This window comes from Schistocerca americana, chromosome 7 (assembly GCF_021461395.2).
Source record: "Schistocerca americana isolate TAMUIC-IGC-003095 chromosome 7, iqSchAmer2.1, whole genome shotgun sequence".
Taxonomy (NCBI): Eukaryota; Metazoa; Arthropoda; class Insecta; order Orthoptera; family Acrididae; genus Schistocerca; species Schistocerca americana.
The window spans coordinates 68,855,822-68,878,769 of record NC_060125.1 but is presented as its reverse complement, the minus strand read 5'-3'; the positions used below and the strand labels follow the sequence as shown (position 1 = coordinate 68,878,769).

The window sequence follows — 22,948 nt, the reverse complement described above, 5'->3', positions numbered from 1 at the left end:
TCTTTCTCTATTTGTTATTCGTCATTGAATTTAGTATTATAAGTGAAGTGCAGCCAGCGGTATTTGCTGCCTTGTGGCCGCTAACGCCCCAGTTACCTGCCTGGGAGGTTAGCGTACCTTTCTGGCAGTGTACCTTTCCCCGTTTTGTTGATGCTGTCCGACATGGCGTGTAGTTCGACAGCCTCTTGTATTGTACTGTGCATATATATTTTTGGGAGGTCTACCTTGGTTCTAGCGTTTCCTTCGACATTGAGTGTTTTCTGAACATATAGTGCTGTCTGTCTCTTCGCCGTTGACTAAAAATGTTCCACCGTTACACCAGTGATCAGACGTTAGGCAGATTGATTAGTCGGTCGGTCGGCGCTTAAGCTGCATCTAGTTTGAGTTGCCATCCTGTTACATGAGTACAACTCTTGGCTGCCTGTTCCAGCTTATGTTTGAGTTACCTTCCCAGGCTGACCCTTGGAACACTTGCTGAAAACTGCTTGTCCTGATTCCTTAGATTGTGATGTTTGCTTTAAGGATATTTGTAATCCTCTTATTATTGTTGGTGTGGCCTTCAGCTGAGCAATAATTTCACTTCTTTGGTGATAAGGCCTTCAGCCATGTTACAGTAAGTTGTTTTTTTTTTTTTTTTTTTGTTTGTTTGTTTTCAAGCAAACTTGTTTTAAAAGCAAGGGATTTATTTTAATTTATTTTAAAAGTGCTATTTAGAATTTTTTCCTGACTTCTAATTCAGGCCTTCAGCCGTTTGATACTTGAAATTGCATGTGGCCTTCAGCCGAGTAATAATATCACTTCTTTATAATCAGGCCGTCAACCGTGTTACAGTCTGTTTTAAAACGAAGTATTTATCTTAATATGTGCTATTTGGAATTGTTCTTCTGACTGATAATTCAGGCTTTCAGCAGTTTGTTGTTTGAGGTTATTGTTGGTGGTCTTCGGCCCTAGAATTGTGGAATTTTTGTCTTGTGATAAGGCCTTCAGCCGTCATACAGTCAACTGTGTTTTTTTAAGAGATTGTTTTAAAATTTTAATTTCTTTAAATAAAGTTTACATATTTGTTGTGCAACTGAGAGTAACTGATTACGGCCCCATCCACAATTGTAACCTTATCCTGCCCCATCTTGAGAAACCAGCTATCAGTGACATTTGGTTGCCATCCTTTCATGCATTGCGTATGGGATGTAAGTTAAAAGAAAAATTGTGGGTTATTGTTCTGTAAAAGTACTCAGGGTCTGACTTCTGTGTGTCTAGAAATAGCTTTCAGACACTGATGACTTACGATACAAGGCAGTCGCTGTACCTGGCACGCCACCAACTGATGGAGTACTCCATTTCAATTACTTGTGGTACTTTGTACGTACCTCATATATATATTTTGTTAATATAATGTTTAAGATAAAAGAGTTTGTCTTGTGATATGCCACATACTGCATACAATATTTTATGTCTATTTACATACCCTTCATGTATTCTTTAGTCGCTGACTGTTTGCTACACATGACACCAACTAAGTCTGGCACGTCAGCAATATATGCCTATGATATTCGCTGTCGAGAGTCTTAAAGTCTTTGGATGAATATGTATCTGCGCACACAAATTACCTGCTGCCGTGTTACCACGTTGCTGTACATAGAGCAAAGTTCAGAATACGATCTTAAAAGGTGTCACTGTAGTGTGGAGCCTTTCGTAAAATGACGGAATATGACTACTTTTTACTCGTAATTAAGAGTAATTTGAACATGACATGAAATACAGATGTTACAAATGTAAGTGAGAAATTTGTACAGCAATGTTTATCTTAATGTGAGATATGTAAAGCGTCATTTATACATGGCGATGAATGCAGACAGTGTAGTGCTTTTCCATGTTGGTTTTATAGGTGCTTCACATTGACGCTTAGTTGAAGGTAGCTAACTGCACGATTAAATAAACATCGCATTACAGCCTACTACGAACCATGTTTACGTTTATTAAATATTTTACTGTATTAGAGCTAAATAACGAATTACCCAACTCATTACAATTTCGATGGAGAGAAATGACGTTCCTAATTCTTTAATACCTTTGCTATACTGTGACAACTGACAAATTTTGTAAATGTAATTCATTGGTACTTAAACAGTACGGAAGTTTGGTTCCGTTTTAACATTTTTATATTTCCAGTTACAGAAATCGTCGACCATTTGGAAGCATTTATATCCTGTTGATTCCCGCGAATTACTGTTGACAAGTGTTGAAGAATTCAATGCCAACAGTAAGGATGACTTTGTTACTTACTACAATTAGCAGATTGTACATATTCTGATTATCGCACAGTAAACTCTCGTACAACGCCACAGCCAGCCATTATATTACACTCAGACAATAATGCGTTTCAGAATCATTTCTGCGTGACCTTAACCATCATTTTCGTATTATGACTTCGCATAAATGTGCGCTCCTTTGTGTGTGTTTGTGTGTGTGTGTGTGTGTGTGTGTGTGTGTGTGTGTGCCTGTGACGAATAACGTCAGCATTCTTTAACAGTATTTCCACATATTTCCTACATTTTTAAATCTTCTTCACCATGTTTCAATAGAAGAACTTAGTCCGATACGGGAACCTGGTTCACAAAAAGCAAATCAAGTATACATGACAAAAGTTTCACCAAAATTTTATTTTTATACTTATAATCATGTCAGCATTTTTGTCGTCGAATTTTCTGTATTGGCTCACGTACCGAAAATTCACCACAGTTTCGCCAGAAAGAGAATAAATAAACGTGCATCGCAAACACGCTCTTTGACGGACCGAAAGCCACGCAACAGGCATTCGGAGCTGTCGAATATAACGTCGACTTCTTTGTGTTGCCCGTCCCGCATGGCAGTATGAGATAGTGGGTGGGCTATCGATTTATTGGCAAATATTGGCGAGGCGTTCATAGGCGAAAGTCTGCGAAAAAAATTTAATTAAAATCGCGCTCAAATAAAGCACGCAGGCGATATGCGAGGACAGTGCAGGCGTATTCGGTTGAAAATATTTCACGTCACGCCCGGATGCGGTCTCATACAACAGATGTGAAACATAAAACCTGGATCTGACAGACAGCGATTCATACCGCGGGACTATATCTTCTACAAGCGCCTCAGCCTCCTGGGCTATCCACCAGTACTGCAATATCTGCGGCACTTTTTTCTCACCCCTGTAATTTTCTTAAGCTATCCATTACTTTTCATTTCGTTCCCGATATTTTCGTCTTTCCCAGTACGTATCGTTCTCTTAACATGATATTTTTCCCATTGCTCCTTTCCTTATATGGTATGTCTTTAGTCTCTTTTTCGATTTGACTGCTCAAAAAAGTGGAAACCTTCTTTCTGTTTTGACATCTTCTTCTTAAGCGATTGTTTGGAGCCTCGGTTGTTTGTTACGTACATTTGACTTAGCCTATCTGTTCAGTAAGATCATTTAACACCATGTACCTCCATTTTGATTCCTTCACTATCAAACGCAGACCAGTGTAACGATGGACACTCTTCCTAACGAAATTCTGTTAAATACCACCCACAATTCCTGTCATTCATAGTCACTAATAACAGCGAAAGCTCCCCGATAAATACGTCTATGGCGATTATTTAAGCGGAAATCAAAGTATATTTTGCGTGATTATCTGTAATAAATAATTTGTTGATTTGCCCGAATTCAACAATTTTCATATAGCTTTATTTCAAAACATTAGTATTTGTAATATAATGTAATTGTATCTTTTAATATGTAATAACATAATTTTACATAATATGACAGTTGCTTCATCGTATTTGGGTAGTTTTACGTCCGGTCATCTACAGTTTGATTCAGGTTATTGGAAATTACAGCACCGGCAATGGTCCTTATCTTGGAGAATGTTGTCTATTGTTGAATTATTGGAAGTTTTCTTGGTCCGAGTTAATAGAGAAAACTTTATGATCACTATTGCTTGCGCTGGTTTTCTGTTATTGTACCGTGAGAAGGAGCCTTTTCTAGCTATCATTTTGCAACATGTCAGTGGTGCATGAGTCCACGGTTAATTTATAAGTGTGGGTACTCAATTGTACTCGCTTCTCTTGGCCTGTTGGGCCCTTTGTTATCTGAATTGTAGTAAAATGTCTAACTGATCGTCTCTGTTGTAAGGCATCTAACTGATGCGAAGAATATTCTTACAAACTACAGTTAATGTGTTCCTTTCGGGTGCAAGAAACGAAAAGTTTTGTTTTATCCAAGACACGCACACGCTACGTATAGTTGGCTGCGAGAGAAACACGATTCCTTCAGATTCACTGAGCAGTACTCGTGCTTTATTGATACCTTGCCGTAAGCTGATCTTACCAGAATCTGGAACCTTTTAAAGCTTATTGGTAAGTTTTTCTAAGTGAGTGGAACTAGTGGTACAAGAACTAAGTTGCTTTTTCTTTACCGGTTAACATTTCCGCCCCAAGACGCTTAGCTGCTTTCCTGCGAGCTTTTTTGGGTGTTCTGTCGAGAATTTTATGCTGTGGTATTGGTTTATCACTAAATCAATCGGTGTACGTATTTTTTTCTTCCCGAAATATTATTCGGTAATTTGTTTGTTGAATTATCAGAAAATTTCACTATACAAGCGCATACACATTTTCGATAAGCTGTTCATATGTCTTTAGCACACTGTACAACCCATCGGATAAGGTGATGTTGCTGGATTGTAGATCAATACGATACGTGCCTTTTCACGCTGTATTTTAGAACGTTTGGAAACACTCGTTAACATTCGAGAACATTCGTATTATATTCATGATATCTCATTTACCTTGACTTTCCTAAATAACTTCTTTTCCAGAGACAAAATGAAGAATGAATCAAGTAAATGTTTATTAGTATTCACGGGGACATGAATCAGCATGATTCTTTTTTCTGTAACTTCCTTCGTTACGAAGGCACGAGTACAAGGTCTTTTTAACGTCCATCGGTAGAAACTTCGTTGTCTGTCTGTCCGTCTGTACGTCCGACCTTTAAGACCCCATTTTCTCAGGAACGGGCAGACGATGAAATTTATGTCGCCTACTAAGTCCTACTAACCCTTAGTGGTGGAAAAAATTGAAGCTTCTAAATTTATGCAATCGAAAGATACGCCGATTTATGTCACGTATTTTGATACACGAAAAGTCACTCATAACAATCTGTAGGGTACTTCCCACTGATCTATAATCATGAAATTTGGCGAGAGGCAGTGTTTCATAGTACAACCAAAGGAAAAATGCTAAAATTGTTAATCTGTAATTATAGCACAAGAAAAAAATTTGGACGTTTGTTACTTGTTTATAAGTCTGTCCCTCCGTCTGTTACGTACCGTTTTTCTCATGAACGCGGAGTCGTATCAATTTTAAATTTATGTCACATGCTAAGGCGCCTTTGTAATAAAGGTAAGCTTATTAAGTCAAGGCAATCAAAAGATTCTGCAATTCATGTCACATACACTCCTGGAAATGGAAAAAAGAACACATTGACACCGGTGTGTCAGACCCACCATACTTGCTCCGGACACTGCGATAGGGCTGTACAAGCAATGATCACACGCACGGCACAGCGGACACACCAGGAACCGCGGTGTTGGCCGTCGAATGGCGCTAGCTGCGCAGCATTTGTACACCGCCGCCGTCAGTGTCAGCCAGTTTGCCGTGGTATACGGAGCTCCATCGCAGTCTTTAACACTGGTAGCATGCCGCGACAGCGTGGACGTGAACCGTATGTGCAGTTGACGGACTTTGAGCGAGGGCGTATAGTGGGCATGCGGGAGGCCGGGTGGACGTACCGCCGAATTGCTCAACACGTGGGGCGTGAGGTCTCCACAGTACATCGATGTTGTCGCCAGTGGTCGGCGGAAGGTGCACGTGCCCGTCGACCTGGGACCGGACCGCAGCGACGCACGGATGCAAGCCAAGACCGTAGGATCCTACGCAGTGCCGTAGGGGACCGCACCGCCACTTCCCAGCAAATTAGGGACACTGTTGCTCCTGGGGTATCGGCGAGGACCATTCGCAACCGTCTCCATGAAGCTGGGCTACGGTCCCGCACACCGTTAGGCCGTCTTCCGCTCACGCCCCAACATCGTGCAGCCCGCCTCCAGTGGTGTCGCGACAGGCGTGAATGGAGGGACGAATGGAGACGTGTCGTCTTCAGCGATGAGAGTCGCTTCTGCCTTGGTGCCAATGATGGTCGTATGCGTGTTTGGCGCCGTGCAGGTGAGCGCCACAATCAGGACTGCATACGACCGAGGCACACAGGGCCAACACCCAGCATCATGGTGTGGGGAGCGATCTCCTACACTGGCCGTACACCACTGGTGATCGTCGAGGGGACACTGAATAGTGCACGGTACATCCAAGCCGTCATCGAACCCATCGTTCTACCATTCCTAGACCGGCAAGGGAACTTGCTGTTCCAACAGGACAATGCACGTCCGCATGTATCCCGTGCCACCCAACGTGCTCTAGAAGGTGTAAGTCAACTACCCTGGCCAGCAGGATCTCCGGATCTGTCCCCCATTGAGAATGTTTGGGACTGGATGAAGCGTCGTCTCACGCGGTCTGCACGTCCAGCACGAACGCTGGTCCAACTGAGGCGCCAGGTGGAAATGGCATGGCAAGCCGTTCCACAGGACTACATCCAGCATCTCTACGATCGTTTCCATGGGAGAATAGCAGCCTGCATTGCTGCGAAAGGTGGATATACACTGTACTAGTGCCGACATTGTGCATGCTCTGTTGCCTGTGTCTATGTGCCTGTGGTTCTGTCAGTGTGATCATGTGATGTATCTGACCCCAGGAATGTGTCAATAAAGTTTCCCCTTCCTGGGACAATGAATTCACGGTGTTCTTATTTCAATTTCCAGGAGTGTATATTGACATGCGTTAACTCGGTCATCAGAACCTATAGGGTCCATCCCGTTTGCCTAGGACAATGTAATTTGGTAATAAATGACGTCTCGCAGTGAAAGTAAATGTAAAAATATCAGTAAATTGTTAATTTTTAATTATACCACCCAAAAATTATTTCTATTGTGGTTTGATATACGGCTTCAAAATTAAAATTAAAATATTCTCAGGACTGATATCTTGTCACCATCAATGTCGATAACAGGCAAAAAACGTCGACAATGTCCACTCCTGGGATGGATGAACTGTGTATATACGTAATTAAGTTTGTACGGAAACCGTAGGAAGCGAGTTCTACTCAAAAAATGGTTCAAATGGCTGTGAGCACTATGCAACTTAACTTCTGAGGTCATCAGTGGCCTAGAACTTAGAACTAATTAAACCTAACTAACCTAAGAACATCACACACATCCATGCCCGAGGCAGGATTCGAACCTGCGACCGTAGCGGTCGCTCGGTTCAGGCTGTAGCGCCTAGAACCGCACGGCCACTCCGGCAGGCAGGTCTACTCATTCATGACCAGTTTTTCAAGTACCAACCTACATATTTCATTCTGTAATCCACATCTTCTCCTCAGTACCAGTTCAGAAACGTACCACAACTTGCAGTTCACATAAACATGACGTTATTAAAAAACAAACACACGATTTCATAACACAAAACTGACTTTGATTCTCGTGTGGTAGCACATATCTTAGGTACTTGAAGTCACGTGCCTCGCCCATTTGCTGGAATTGACAGTAAGTTACTAAAAACATAAGACAAATGCATACCGGTCATGGCTACCTACAGTACTCACGGAATAGCAACTATGCCTGTTGCGAGTGACAGAGCGCTGTCGACAAGGCGCGGTGTGACGAGCGATCTACGGTCATGGGACATGGGATCAGCATGTCGCCTTATCCCTCCAGTCGTTACAGCCTGCAGATGAATCCTGGAAATGTCGCTGCTTCTTCAACTGAAAAGCTACACATTTGTCATGCGCAAAAAAAAAAAAAAAAAAAAAAAAAAAAAAAAAAAAAAAAAAAAAAAAAAAAAAAAAAAAAAAAAAAATCGAGGAGCTGTTGGGAATCGAGCCCTGATCTTTAGGCACAGAAGGCAGTCACGTTATACACGTCTACATCTACACGGATACTCTGTAAATCACATTTAAGTGCCTGGCAGAGGGTTCATCGAACCACCTTCACAATTCTCTATTATTCCAATCTCGTATAGCGCGCGGAAAGAATGAACACATATATCTTTCCGTACGAGCTCTGATTTCCCTTATTTTATCGTGGTGATCGTTCCGCCCTATGTAGGTCGGTGTCAACAAAATATTTTCGCATTCGGAGGAGAAAGTTGGTGATTGGAATTTCGTGAGAAGATTCCGTCGCAACGAAAAATTTTTAATGATTTCCAGCCCAAATCCTGTATCATTTCTGTGACACTCTCTCCCATATTTCGCGATAATACAAAACGTGCTGCCTTTCTTTGAACTTTTTCGATCTACTCCGTGAGTCCTAGCTGGTAAGGGTCCCACACTGCGCAGCAGTATTCTAAAAGAGGACGGACAAGCGTAGTGTAGGCAGTCTCCTCAGCAGGTCTGTTACATTTTCTAAAGTGTTCTGCCAAATAAAACGCAGCCTTTGGTTAGCTTTCCCCACAACATTTTCTATGTCTTCTTTCCAATTTAAGTTGTTCGTAATTGTAATACCTAGGTATTTAGTTAAATTTATGGCTTTTAGATTAGTCTGATTTATAGTGTAACCGAAGTTTAACGAGTTCCTTTTAGCACTCATGTGGATGACTTCACACTTTTCCTTATTGAGGGTCAACTTCCACTTTTCGCAACATTCAGATATTTTTTCTTAATCGTTTTGCAGTTTGTTTTGATCGTCTGATGACTTTATTAGTCGATAAACGACAGCGTCATCTGCAAACAACCGAAGACGGCTGCTCAGATTGTCTCCCAAATCGTTTATATAGATAAGGAACAGCAAAGGGCCTATAACACTACCTTAGGGAACGCCTGAAATCACTTCTATTTTACTCGATGACTTTCCGTCAATTACTACGAATTGTGACCTCTCTGACAGGAAATCGCAAATCCAGCCACATAATTGAGACTATATTCCATAAGCACGCGATTTTACTACGAGCCGCTTGTGTGGTACAGTGTCATTGCTTAATTTCATAGTTGTTAAATTTTTCATTGGCGTGACAGCCGGCTACGGAGGTCGTCATTACTGTTATGGCAAACAACATTCTCTGCAGATGTGTCTCATTTCCACCTTCTCCACGTTTGTGTACATTGTACTCACACAGAGTTTCGACTGAAGACGTCTGATTGACCATTAGAGCAAGGATTTTATGTAATTACACATACACTTTATACACTGAAGAGAAAAAAAACTGGTACACCTGCCCTGCCTAATACCATGTGGGGCACCTGCAAGTACGCAGAACTGCAGTGACGATGTGGCCAGAACTCGACTAGTGTCTGCAGTAGTGCTGGAGGGAATTGACACCACGAATGCTGCGGGGATGTCCACAAATCCGTAAGAGTGCGAGAGGGTGGAGATCTCTTCCGAACGGCGCGTAGCAAGACATCTCAGATGTACTCAATAATGTTCGTGTCTGGGGAGTGTGGTTGCCATTGTAGGCGTTCAAACTCAGAAAAGTGTTCCTGGAGCCACTCTGTACCAATTCTGGACGTGTGGGGTGTGGCATTGCCCTATTGAAATTTCCCAAGTCCATCGGAGTGCACAGTGGACATGAATGGACGTAGGTGATCAGACAGGATGCTTACGTACATGTCACCTGTCAGAGTCGTATCTAGACGTATCAGGGGTCCCATATCACTCCAACCGCACAAACCTTCACCAGCTTGAACAGTCCCCTGCTGACATGAAGGGTCAATGTATTATGAGGTAGTCTCCACACACGTACAAATCTATCCGCTCGATACAATTTGAACGGAGACTTGTCCGACCAGGCAACGTACCCCCGCTGACATGAAGGGCTCATGGATTCATGAGTTAGTCTCCGTACCAGTACACGTCTATCCACTCAATACAATTTGAAACGAGACTCATCCGACCAGGCAACATGTTTCCAGTCATCAACAGTACAATGTCGCTGTTGACAGGTGCAGGTGAGGCGTAAAGCTTTGTGTCATTCAGCCATCAAGGGTACATGAGTAAGCCTTAGGCTCCGAAAGCCCATATTGATGATGTTTCGTTGAATGATTCGTACGCTGACACTTGTTGATGGTCCAACATTGAAATCTGCGGCAGTTTGTGGAAGGGTTGCACTTTTCTCATGTTGAACGATTTTCTTCAGTCGGTGTTGGTACATTTCTTGCATGACCTTTTTCCAGCCGCAGTGATGTCAGTGATTTGATGTTGAAAGGTGGCTTTCATTTGCGACGTTCATTTCGAAGATTATTCTGCATGTTTGAAGTAAATAAACCCATATAATGGTTAATTAGTCTTATTACGTGGCGTAGAAAGAGAGATACGTGATGATTAAACAGATGTCTGAAATAATAAGGGCTTTGGTAATGATAATATTTAGTTGCATGCTGTAGGTGTAAGCAAAGTAAATTTGCCAGTGGAGGCGAGGAGTGGACGGGCGCAGACAGGGAGGCGAAGGCCGGCGAGCGCCGGAAGAGCATTGTGCAGGGGGCGGGGGTCCCAGGGGATGGGGCCACTGACCGGCAAGCATCAAAAGGAACACCGCCGGGTGCCAGGTGAGAGAGAGAGGGGAAATGTCGAGCAGACAGAGAGCGTCCAACGTACGCGCTGGCGCCGCCCGGTCGCGCTCTGTTTTAGCGGCAAATGGGCTGAGCTCTTGTTGGGCAGTTCATAAGCAAGTGCGGGAAACGCTGAGGGTCACCGCCCGCTGTTTGAACTGTGAAATTTTTGGATAGGTGGAGAAATTGTATCACTCCGCGAGGGGGATGTGGGAGGCCTTTGCAGCGTCTGCATTGGCTGATTAGAGTTTGGCGGCAAGATTGTCGCAAGAGCATCGTGCAGAGAGCGACAGGCGTGAGAGCGTCTTGTGCCGTGAAAGCGGACAGTCACAAAGTTCGGTAGCTCTGAGATAGGGACTTAGATTCTGTAGACTGTGCTGTGTATGATCTAGAGTCTGCAGCTACAGTAGGACATCAGCTTCCACGATAGGCATTGAATTGACTACTAGTATAATTGCAGTTGACTCTGCCTTATAGCTGGCAGTCGCCATTGAACGTAGTCAACCAGTGCACAGAGCTATCATACTGGTATTGCACGTTAGTACAAGACACACTGGGCTGCAGCTTAAAGGTTGCTGAGCCAGTCTTGAGAGCGTTGTATGCCATTTAGAGGAAATTTGTGGTATTAGCAGTTTCTGAGTAGTTTATTCTGCTCAAGATATTTCAGAGACTTATCTTAATTCAGCAACTTCGCAGCTGCAGTCGTCGCCCCAGCAGTATCGATGGAGCCAGCACGCTGGCAATCAGTACTGTAAAACTTGCAGCAGCGGCAGTAAAGTTCAGAAATAGTTGTTGGATCGTGTTCTTGCCATCCACTGAGCAGTTCTGCTTACGATTCGCTATTGGTCTTTTTGCATGTTGTTTGGTTTGTTTCTTGGTGGTGGTGCCCAAAGTACGAATTATTTCAGACACAAAAGAACGCAGTCAGATCGCATTTACCATTTGCTTATCCAGGGGCATAATTAAATCTAACTTTGCATCAACTTAACATTAACAGCTGTGAGCTAATCTTACCAGTGTAGTATATCTAAGAACAGTGTACAATTTCTTTAATTTGTTTTCTTCCATGATTTGTTCAATATGATCTAATTTCAATCGTGAGATAATTTACAATAAATACAAGATTTACAATATCGCTTATCATTCAGTAGTTAGTGGTAGTTAGCCATCACTGTCACATTAATATATTTTATTCATGTTTAATATCGGCCACTACCCCAATTTGTAGGCCTCCAATGTTTTACCAGATTCCTGATACTCAAGGTACACTCGTGAAATGAACGTGCGGGAAAATTCCCACTTCATAGCTACCTCAGAGATGCTGTGTCCCACAGCTCGTGCGCCGACTATAAACCACATTCAAACTCACTTAAATCTTGATAACCTGCCATTGTAGCAGGAATGACCGATCTAACAACTGCGCCAGACACTTGTTGTCTCATAGGCATTGCCGACCACAGCGCCGTATTCTGCCTGTTCACATATCACAGTATTTGAACACGCATGCCTTTACCAGTTTCTCTGGTATGTGATTACAAATTCTGTTCCTTTGTATGTTATATGTAAATTGAAGGTGGAGAGGCGAAGAAAGGAAAGAAAAGGGACGGGACATTGCTGTCAGCTGCATTGGGACATTACGCGGTATCAGTGGCGGCGGATGAAAATGTGTATCTGACCTGGATTTCCTCCTTACTACGCAGGTGCGTTAACCACTGAGCCATCCGGTACACAGCGTTATCGCAACTGGATAGACTATCACAGCACACCTCGCGGCCGATCCACGCCCCCATCGCACGCAACCTACCCGCAGTCCCTGTCCATATTCTCCATGTTTGCTCTTCGAGGGTCCAAAGAAGGTCAGCCGTATTTCTACATCCACACTAAATATAGTGGATCCATTGCCCAGCTAGTCATGTACGAAAGAAAAGACACCACGCATTCGTACAACCTTTATATGTTGTCATAAGAAAAACTAAAAGTCGACGAATTACGCTGGAATAATCCTTATTTCAAAGTTTTAAATATTTTTCAGTATAATACATTGTTGGTAGAGCACTTGCCCGCGAAAGGCAAAGGTCCCGAGTTCGAGTCTCGGTCGGGCACACAGTTTTAATCTGCCAGGAAGTTTCATATCAGCGCACACTCCGCTGCAGAGTGGAAATCTCATTCTGGAAACATCCCCCAGGCTGTGGCTAAGCCACGTCTCCGCAGTATCCTTTCTTTCAGGAGTGCTAGTTCTGCAAGGTTCGCAGGAGAGCTTCTGTAAAGTTTGGAAGGTAGGAGACGAGATACGGCCAGAAGTAAAGCTGTGAGGACTGGGCGTGAGTCGTGCTTCGGTAGCTCAGATGGTAGAGCACTTGACCGCAAAAGGCAAAGGTCCCGAGTTCGAGTCTCTGTCGGGCACACAGTTTTAATCTGCCAGGAAGTTTCATATCAGCGCACACTCCGCTGCAGAGTGAGAATCTCATTCTGGAAACATCTCCCAGGCTGTGGCTAAGCCATGTCTCCGCAGTATCCTTTCTTTCAGGAGTGCTAGTTCTGCAAGGTTCGCAGGAGAGCTTCTGTAGTTTGGAAGGTAGGAGACGAGATACTGGCAGAAGTAGAGCAGTGAGGACCGGGCGTGAGTCGTGCTTCGGTAGCTCAGTTGGTAGAGCACTTGCCCGTGAGAGGCAAAGGTCCCGAGTTCGAGTCTCGGTCGGGCACAAAGTTTTAATCTGCCAGGAAGTTTCAGTATAATACATGTTTCAGACTATTCTGTTTATTATTCTTAATTTTACATATTTTAATAGAATTGAAGAATTATCGTACTATTTCGTAAGTCCTGTACATTTTCGTTACATAGGAAGGAAGGAAAAAAATTAAGCTTTATTATTGTGTTTCTCATCTGTCATCAGACCCGATACACTCAAAGTTAAGTCGCACAAGTTAGACGTGGACAACAAGGATTCGTTGTAATCGCTTTTCTTCCTCGTCCTTAAACGCTTCACAGTGTGCAACAGTCAGCTTCGTTTAAGATAACCAAGGCACGATTAGCGTTTTCGTTGTCAAGAAAGCTGACAACATGGGTACCTGTTCAAAAAATGGTTCAAATGGCTCTGAGCACTATGGGACTTAACATCTGAGGTCATCAGTCCCCTAGAACTTAGAACTACTTAAACCTAAGGACATCACACACATCCGTGGCCGAAGCAGGATTCGAACCTGCGACCGTAGCGGTCGTGCGGTTCCAGCCTGTAGCGGCTAGAACCGCTCGGCCACTCCTGCTGGCATGGGTATCTATTGATATTATCTGTTGATAGTGCTATAACCGCTGATAGTAACACTGTCCTTTGCCAAATTTGTGATAAATGTATAGGATGTACAATGAAATCTCCGTCTGAACATTTACGAAGCAATCTACAAATTAGGAATACACTGGGGACTGCTTCAACGAAACACTTTCTACATACACCTTTGCAGGGACAGCCTATATCGACTAATAGAGAATTTTAAGAAGAACTGTTTTTGGTACTGTTAGCAGCGAACATACCATCCTCTCTCATGAAGAATTACCTGGATTCTTGCTATGTTTACATACTGGAAAAAATCAGGACAACAAATGCCGCTTTCCGTATCGTCGCAAATCTAACTGTGGGTAACTTCGATACTGAGGCTGCACAAAAAACATTTTATTTATTGCAAACGTTCGGAGGCAACAAATAGTTGAACAGCTGCTAGATTCATTAACGACGTACTGAAGGTACAATGGCCAGATGGCGTTAAGAAGATAAGGAGATATTGATGTACACAGGTATAGCTCCATACATGTTAAAAAGGCGGGAAATCGCTTTATGTATTTTATCCTAACTCAGTGCATGTTACATGAACGGACGATGCATTACAACGAGTGGCAGAGACAGTTAGACATTAATTCCCAGAAGTAAATACTCTGATATCAGCAACGAAACAGGTTTTCCTGAAATATCTACAAGCAGCAGCTATCTGACGCACCTCTGCCTCCGGAGCTAGTGGTAACATAGTGGGAAACATCGGCTGAAGGTGTGATTGTTTACAGTAAGCACTTTACAGCTGTGGAGTAAGTGATGGAGAACTTATCTTTTGATCATGCAGTGTTCGTGAGTGAATCCGTGTCAGCGTTCAGTAGTTCTGAAGTGCTCATTTCAGTTTCATACATCGCAAGAGACTTCATCTGGCTTCTCGACAGTACTCAGAAACTGGAGACTTTAAGTTTTCCAAGAGGCTGTGGGTATAATGAAAGATGCAGTTTAGAAGGTCAGTGCTGTACCAGGGTAATGGGTGATGCAGTTTCCGCTGAATAAGAGCCCTGGATACTCAGATCTCGTAATTTTGTCTCGCTTACTTGATGGTGAAGTTGTAGAACCCCCTGAGAATATTATTAATAGCACATTCCTCTGTATATGTAAGCACCGTTGACTTCTTGCGAAGATGAGTCATCTTTCTGTGTTTGTAAAGACATACTGTCAGACAAAGGAGTGTGCGTGGGAACACAACATTTGGGGAGGTATATTGTAAATAAGTGTGCATTCCACTGCTGTGTGACTCAGATGTTTGAATAGGAGGTATTACTACTTCAATATTTTGAAGCAGAATTGAAATGATTATGAATTAACATAGATATTTGACTAGCCTATACCTGTGATTTTATATTTTCTAGCAATACGTTAAAATTTTGGTTTTTACATATAACTGCTTCGTTGCTTATTTGTTTACATACTAGCTGCTCCCGGCCATGTGCTGCTGAATACGCTCCTAGTTTCCTACTCCTCCCCTCTTTATCTATCTGTTGCTCCTTCCCCCTCTGTTGGGCTATCACGTCCTCTCCTCCCACTCTGTCCACCTCCTCCACCCGCTCTCTATCTCCTTCGCCTCCTGCACCATTTCTCTCGCCTTGCCTTCCTCCATCACCTTATCTCCCCATCACCTGAGTACCCCATTCTCTTTCTCTCCCTTTCCCTCCATTGCCTTCTTCCCCCTGCCTCCTCCTCTCTCTCTGTCCATTACCTCCTCCCTCCTTTGTCTTCTCCTCCCACCTGCCTTCATCTCCTCCTGTCATATTCATCTCCTCCTTTACACTTCCCACGTTCATTGCCTGTCCATATCCTGTTCTTCCCACTCTCTGACCTTGATCCCAGTTTATTGTTACTGCAAATTCAGATTCTTTGCTGTTCCTATTCTGTACAAATGATTCAGGCTACAATATGAGCAGCCCTCTTACATTGTATGCGGATGAAGGTGTAATTTGTTGTTGTTCTTATGGTCTTCAGTCCAGAGACTGGTTTGATGCAGCTCTCCATGCTACTCTATCCTCTGCAACCTTCTTCATTCCGAATAACTACTGCAACCTACATCCATCTGAATCTGCGTAGTGTATTCATCTCTTGGTCTCCCTCTACGATTTATACACTCCACCTATCCCTCCAATACTAAATTAGTGATCCCTTGGTGCCTCAGAATGCGTCCTACCAAACCGATCCCTTCTTGTAGTCAAGTTGTGCCACAAATTCCTCTTCTCCCCAATTCTATTACGTACCTCCTCATGAGTTACTTGATCTACCCATCCGACCTTCAGCATCCTTCTGTAGCACCACATTTTAAAAGCTTCTATTCTCTTCTTCTCTAAACTAACTAGTTACCGTCCATGTTTCTCTCCTATATGTGGCTACACCCATATTTATTTAGTTATTTATTTTCTTCATCAGTCTACTGACTGGTTTGATGCGGCCCGCCACGAATTCCTTTCCTGTGCTAACCTCTTCATTTCAGAGTAGCACTTGCAACCTACGTCCTCAATTATTTGCTTGACGTATTCCAACCTCTGTCTTCCTCTACAGTTTTTGCCCTCTACAGCTCCCTCTAGTACCATGGAAGTCATTCCCTCACGTCTTAGCAGATGTCCTATCATCCTGTCCCTTCTCCTTATCAGTGTTTTCCACATATTCCTTTCCACTCCGATTCTGCGTAGAACCTCCTCATTCCTTACCTTATCAGTCCACCTAATTTTCAACATTTGTCTATAGCAATCCCAAATGCTTCGATTCTCTTCTGTTCCGGTTTTCCCACAGTCCATGTTTCACTACCATACAATGCTGTACTCCAGACGTACATCCTCAGAAATTTCTTCCTCAAATTAAGGCCGGTATTTGATATTAGTAGACTTCTCTTGGCCAGAAATGCCTTTTTTGCCATAGCGAGTCTGCTTTCGATGTCCTCCTTACTCCGTCCGTCATTGGTTATTTTACTGCCAAGGTAGCAGAATTTCTTAACTTCATTGACTTCGTGACCATCAATCCTGATGTTAAGTTTCTCGCTGTTCTCGTTTCTACTACTTCTCATTACCTTCGTCTTTATCCGATTTACTCTCAAACCATACTGTGGTCTCATTAGACTGTTCATTCCGTTCAGCAGATCATTTAATTATTCTTCACTTTCACTCAGGATAGCAATGTCATCAGCGAATCGTATCATTGATATCCTTTCACCTTGTATTTTAATTCCACTCCTGAACCTTTCTTTTATTTCCATCATTGCTTCATCGATGTACAGATTGAAGAGTAGGGGCGAAAGGTTACAGCCTTGTCTTACACCCTTCTTCATACGAGCACTTCGTTCTTGATCGTCCACTCTTATTATTCCCTCTTGGTTGTTGTGCATATTGTATATGACCCGTCTCTCCCTATGGTTTACCCCTACTTTTTTCAGAATCTCGAACAGCTTGCACCATTTTATATTGTCGAACGCTTTTTCCAGGTCGACAACTCCTATGAAAGTGTCTTGATTTTTCTTTAGCCTTGCTTCCATTATTAGCCGTAACGTCAGAATTGCCTCTCTCGTCCCTTTACTTTTCCTAAAGCCAAACTGATCGTCACCTAGCGCATTCTCAATTTTCTTTTCCATTCTTCTGTATATTATTCTTGTAAGCAGCTTCGATGCATGAGCTGTTAAGCTGATTCTGCGATAATTCTCGCACTTGTCAGCTCTTGCCGTCTTCGGAATTGTGTGGATGATGCTTTTCCGAAAGTCTGATGGTATATCGCCAGACTCATATATTCTACACACCAACGTGAATAGTCGTTTTGTTGTCACTTCCCCCAATGATTTTAGAAATTCTGATGGAATGTTATCTGTCCCTTCTGCCTTATTTGACCGTAAGTCCTCCAAAGCTCTTTTAAATTCCGATTCTAATACTGGATCCCTTATCTCTTCTAAATCGACTCCTGTTTCTTCTTCTATCACATCAGACAAATCTTCACCCTCATAGAGGCTTTCAATGTATTCTTTCCACCTATCTGCTCTCTCCTCTGCATTTAACAGTGGAATTCCCATTGCACTCTTAATGTTACCACCGTTGCTTTTAATGTCACCAAAGGTTGTTTTGACTTTCTTGTATGCTGAGTCTGTCCTTCCGACAATCATATCTTTTTCGATGTCTTCACATTTTTCCTGCAGCCGTTTCGTCTTAGCTTCCCTGCACTTCCTATTTATTTCATTCCTCAGCGACTTCTATTTCTGTATTCCTGATTTTCCCGAAACATGTTTGTACTTCCTCCTTTCATCAAAAATGTTTCAAATGGCTCTGAGCACTATGGGACTCAACTGCTGAGGTCATTAGTCCCCTAGAACTTAGAACTAGTTAAACCTAACTAACTAAGGACATCATAAACATCCATGCCCGAGGCAGGATTCGAACCTGCGACCGTAGCGATCTTGCGGTTCCAGACTGCAGCGCCTTTAACCGCACGTCCTTTCATCAATCAACTGAAGTATTTCTTCTGTTACCCATGGTTTCTTCGCAGCTACCTTCTTTGTACGTATGTTTTCCTTCCCAACTTCTGTGATGGCTCTTTTTAGAGATGTCCATTCCTCTTCAACTGTACTGCCTACTGTGCTATTCCTTATTGCTGTATCTATAGCGTTAGAGAACTTCAAACGTATCTCGTCATTCCTTAGTACTTCCGTACCCCACTTCTTTGCGTACTGATTCTTCCTGACTAATGTCTTGAACTTCAGCCTACTCTTCATCACTACTATATTGTGATCTGAGTCTATATCTGCTCTTGGGTACGCCTTACAATCCAGTATCTGATTTCGGAATCTCTGTCTGACCATGATGTAATCTAATTGAAATCTTCCCGTATCTCCCGGCCTTTTCCAAGTATACCTCCTCCTCTTGTGATTTTTGTACAGGGTATTCGCTATTACTAGCTGAAACTTGTTACAGAACTCAAATAGTGTTTCTCCTCTTTCATTCCTTGTCCCAAGCCCATATTCTCCTGTAACCTTTTTTTCTACTCCTTCCCCTACAACTGCATTCCAGTCGCCCATGACTATTAGATTTTCGTCCCCCTTTACGTACTGCATTACCCTTTCAATATCCTCATACACTTTCTCTATCTGTGCATCTTCAGCTTGCGACGTCGGCATGTATACCTGAACTATCGTTGTCGGTGTTAGTCTGCTGTCGATTCTGATTAGAACAACCTGGTCACTGAACTGTTCACAGTAACACACCCTCTGCCCTACCTTCCTATTCATAACGAATCCTACACCTGTTATACCATTTTCTGCTACTGTTGATATTACCAGATACTCATCTGACCAGAAATCCTTGTCTTCCTTCCACTTCACTTCACTGACCCCTACTATATCTAGATTGAGCCTTTGCAGTTCCCTTTTCAGATTTTTTAGTTTCCCTACCACGTTCAAGCTTCTGACATTCCACGCCCCGACTCGTAGAACGTTATCCTTTCGTTGATCATTCAATCTTTTTCTCATGGTAACTTCCCCCTTGGCAGTCCCCTCCCGGAGATCCGAATGAGGGACTATTCCGGAATCTTTTGCCAATGGAGAGATCATCATGACACTTCTTCAAATACAGGCCACATGTCCTGTGGATACACGTTACGTGTCTTTAATGCAGTGGTTTACATTGCCTTCAGCATCCTCATGTCGTTGATCATTGCTGATTCTTCCGCCTTTAGGGGCAATTTCCCACCCCTAGGACAAGAGAGTGCCCTGAACCTCTATCCGCTCCTCCACCCTCTTTGACAAGGCCGTTGGCAGAATGAGGCTGACTTCTTATGCCGGAAGTCTTCGGCTGCCAATGCTGATTATTTATCAAAATTTAGGCAGTGGCGGGGATCTAACCTGGGACCGAAGACGTTTTGATTATGAATCAAAGACGCTACCCCTAGACCACGGGCTGAACTTCTACACTCCATACAAATACTTTCAGAAAAGATTTTGTGATACTTAAATCTACATTCAATGTTATCACATTTCTCTTCTTCAGAAACGATTTCCTTGCCATTGCCTGTCTACATTTTACATCCACTCTGCTTCGACCATCATCAGTTATTTTGCTCCGAAATAGCAAAACTCTCATTTCCTAATCTAATTCCCTCAGCATCATCTAATTTAATTGGACTGCATTCCATTATCCTCAATTTTCTTTTGTTGATGTTGATCTTGCATCCTCCTTTCAAGACATTGTCCATTCCATTCAACTGCTCTTCCAAGTCCCTTACTGTCTCTGACAGAATTACAAAGTCATCTTGAAGCCTCAAAGTTTTTGTTTCTTATTATGGATTTTAATTCCTACTCCGAATTTTTCTTCTGTTCCCTTTACTGCTTGCTCAATATACAGATTGAATAACACCAGGGATAGACTACAACCCTGTGTCACTCCCTTCTCAACCACTGCTTCCCTTTTGTGCCCCTACACTCTTATAGCTGTCATCTGGTTTCTGTACAAATTTAAATGGCCTTTCGTTCCCTGTATTTGACCCAGCCTCCACTCCCCCCCCCCCCCCCCCCCCCCCCCGCCCCATCTTCAGAATTTGAAAGAGAGTATTCCACTCAACATTGTCAAAAGCTTTCTCTAAGTCTACAAATGCTAGAAACTTAGTTTTGCCTTTCCTTAGTCTAAGATAAGTCGTAGGGTCAGTATTGCCTCACGAGTTCAAACATTTCTACGTAATCCAAAATGAGCATCCCGGAGGTCGGCGTCTACAAGTTTTTACATTCGTCTGTAAAGAGTTAGTGACAGTATTTTACAACCGTGACTTATTAAACTGATAGTTCGGTAATTTTCACATCTGTCTACACCTGCTTTCTTTGGAATGGTATTAAAGGCTATCAGTAGGTCTACTGGAATGTTGTCTACTCAAAAAATGGTTCAAATGGCTCTGAGCACAATGGGACTTAACATCTGAGGTCATCAGTCCCCTAGAACTTAGAACTACCGGGTGATCAAAAAGTCAGTATAAATTTGAAAACTTATTAAACTACGGAATAATGTAGATAGAGAGGTAAAATTGACACACATGCTTGGAATGACATGGGGTTTTATTAGAAAAGAAAGAAAAAAAAGTATCAAAATGTCCTACAGTTGGCGCTGGACAGCAAAACTTCAGTGACTGCGCATGACAATCGCGTGTAAAAGGAGCTGTAATGAGAGAGAGAATCAGATGCGTCAGCAGTCGCAGAATGTTGACGTTACCTGAAAAGGCACTTGTTAGTGAAGCTGTATTATCAGAATGGGGAAAGTGCTAGTTCAGCCATGGGAAGGGGATTCGAACGGGTAAAGATCCTTTGACAAATGCAGCTGTGGCGAGAATGATTTCGAAGTTCGAAGCCACGGGTTGTTTAGACGATAGACCCCGTAGTGGCCAGCCGAGCACAAGGCGTAATGCTGTTGAGACAGTTCAGGAAGAAATGGAGACTGTAGCGGGTTCGTCTATGCACGGGGAAGTCAGCGCTCGTGCAGTCGCACGTCGCACCGGCATTCCATATACTATTGTTTGGTTGGCACTTAGGCGTACCCTCCGATGCTACCCGTACAAAATCCATCGGCATCATGAACTGTTACTTGGCGATTTAGTGAAGTGGAGGGCATTTGCGGTGTGGGCGTTTCAAAAGATGGCGGAAGATGACGATTGGTTGAGTAACGTGTTGTGGACCGACGAAGCTCATTTCACGCACCGAGGGTCTGTCAACGCCCACAACTGCAGAATTTGGGCTACCGAAAATCCTAGAACTGTCGTGGAAACTCCATTGCACGACGAGAAAGTCACGGTATGGGTTGGATTTACCACATCTACCGTTATCGGGCCTTTTTTCTTCGAGAAAATGCGTGATTCTGGATTTGTAACTGCTACCGTTACGGGTGAGAGGTACGCCGACATGTTACAGAATCGCATCATCCCCAGCCTGGCTGATAAACACCTGCTGGAACGTGCGATGTTTATACAGGATCACGCTCCACCCTATATTGCTAGACGCGTGAAAGATCTCTTTCGCGCTTCGTTTGGTGATGATTTTGTGTGTGCTCAGCCGTCACTTTCGTCATGCTTGGCCTCCCAGGTCCCCAGACCTCAGTCCGTGCGATTATTGGCTTTGGGGTTACCTGAAGTCGCAAGTGTATCGTGATCGACCGACATCTCTAGGGATGCTGAAAGACAACAACCGACGCCAATGCCTCACCGTAGCTCCGCACATGCTTTACAGTGCTGTTCACAACATGATTCCTCGACTACAGCTACTGTTGAGGAATGATGGTGGACGTATTGAGCATTTCTTGTAAAGAACATCATCTTTGATTTGTCTTACTTTGTTATGCTAATTATTGCTATTTTGATCAGATGAAGCGCCATGTGTCGGACATTTTTTGAACTTTCGTATTTTTTTGGTTCTAATAAAACCCCATGTCATTCCAAGCATGTGTGTCAATTTGTACCTCTCTATCTACATTATTCCGTGATTTATTCAGTTTTCAAATTTATACTGACTTTTTGATCACACCTAACTAACCTACAAACATCACACACAACCTTGCCGAGGCAGGATTCGAACCTGCGACCGTAGCAGTTGCGCGGTTCCGGACTGAAGCGCCTAGAACCGCTCGGCCACCGGGCCGGCTGTTGTCTACTCCCGGGGCCTTGTGTCGACTTAGGCCTTTCACTGCTCTGTCAAATTTTTCTCGCATTATCATACCACCCATTTCATCTACTGTAAGTAGGCTGTTTATGTTTTCTCTATGTAAGTAGGCTGTTTAGGTTTTTTATTGGTAACGCCACCTCTGTATGACAATCACTGGCTGTGCTGTGGGCAGTCTGTGTCTGCTTTGCATTGTTGTAATACTCGCCATTGTAGCGTTAGGCAGCTGGCTGTGAACAGCGCGTAGCGTTGCGCAGTTGGAGGTGAGCCGCCAGCAGTGGTGGATGTGGGGAGAGAGATGGCGGAGTTTTGAAATTTGTCATGAACTGA

At 43.2% G+C, this 22,948-nt stretch overlaps 1 protein-coding gene across 1 annotated transcript in view; it reads left to right on the top strand.

The window, feature by feature from the left end:
• Nucleotides 1-22,948, top strand: part of LOC124622706 (protein enabled homolog) — a 54,896-nt gene that overhangs the window by 21,552 nt on the left and 10,396 nt on the right. The window contains exon 2 of the mRNA XM_047148496.1: nt 10,499-10,660. Coding sequence (XP_047004452.1) covers nt 10,499-10,660 — 162 coding nt within the window. The remainder of the gene's footprint in view (nt 1-10,498; nt 10,661-22,948) is intronic.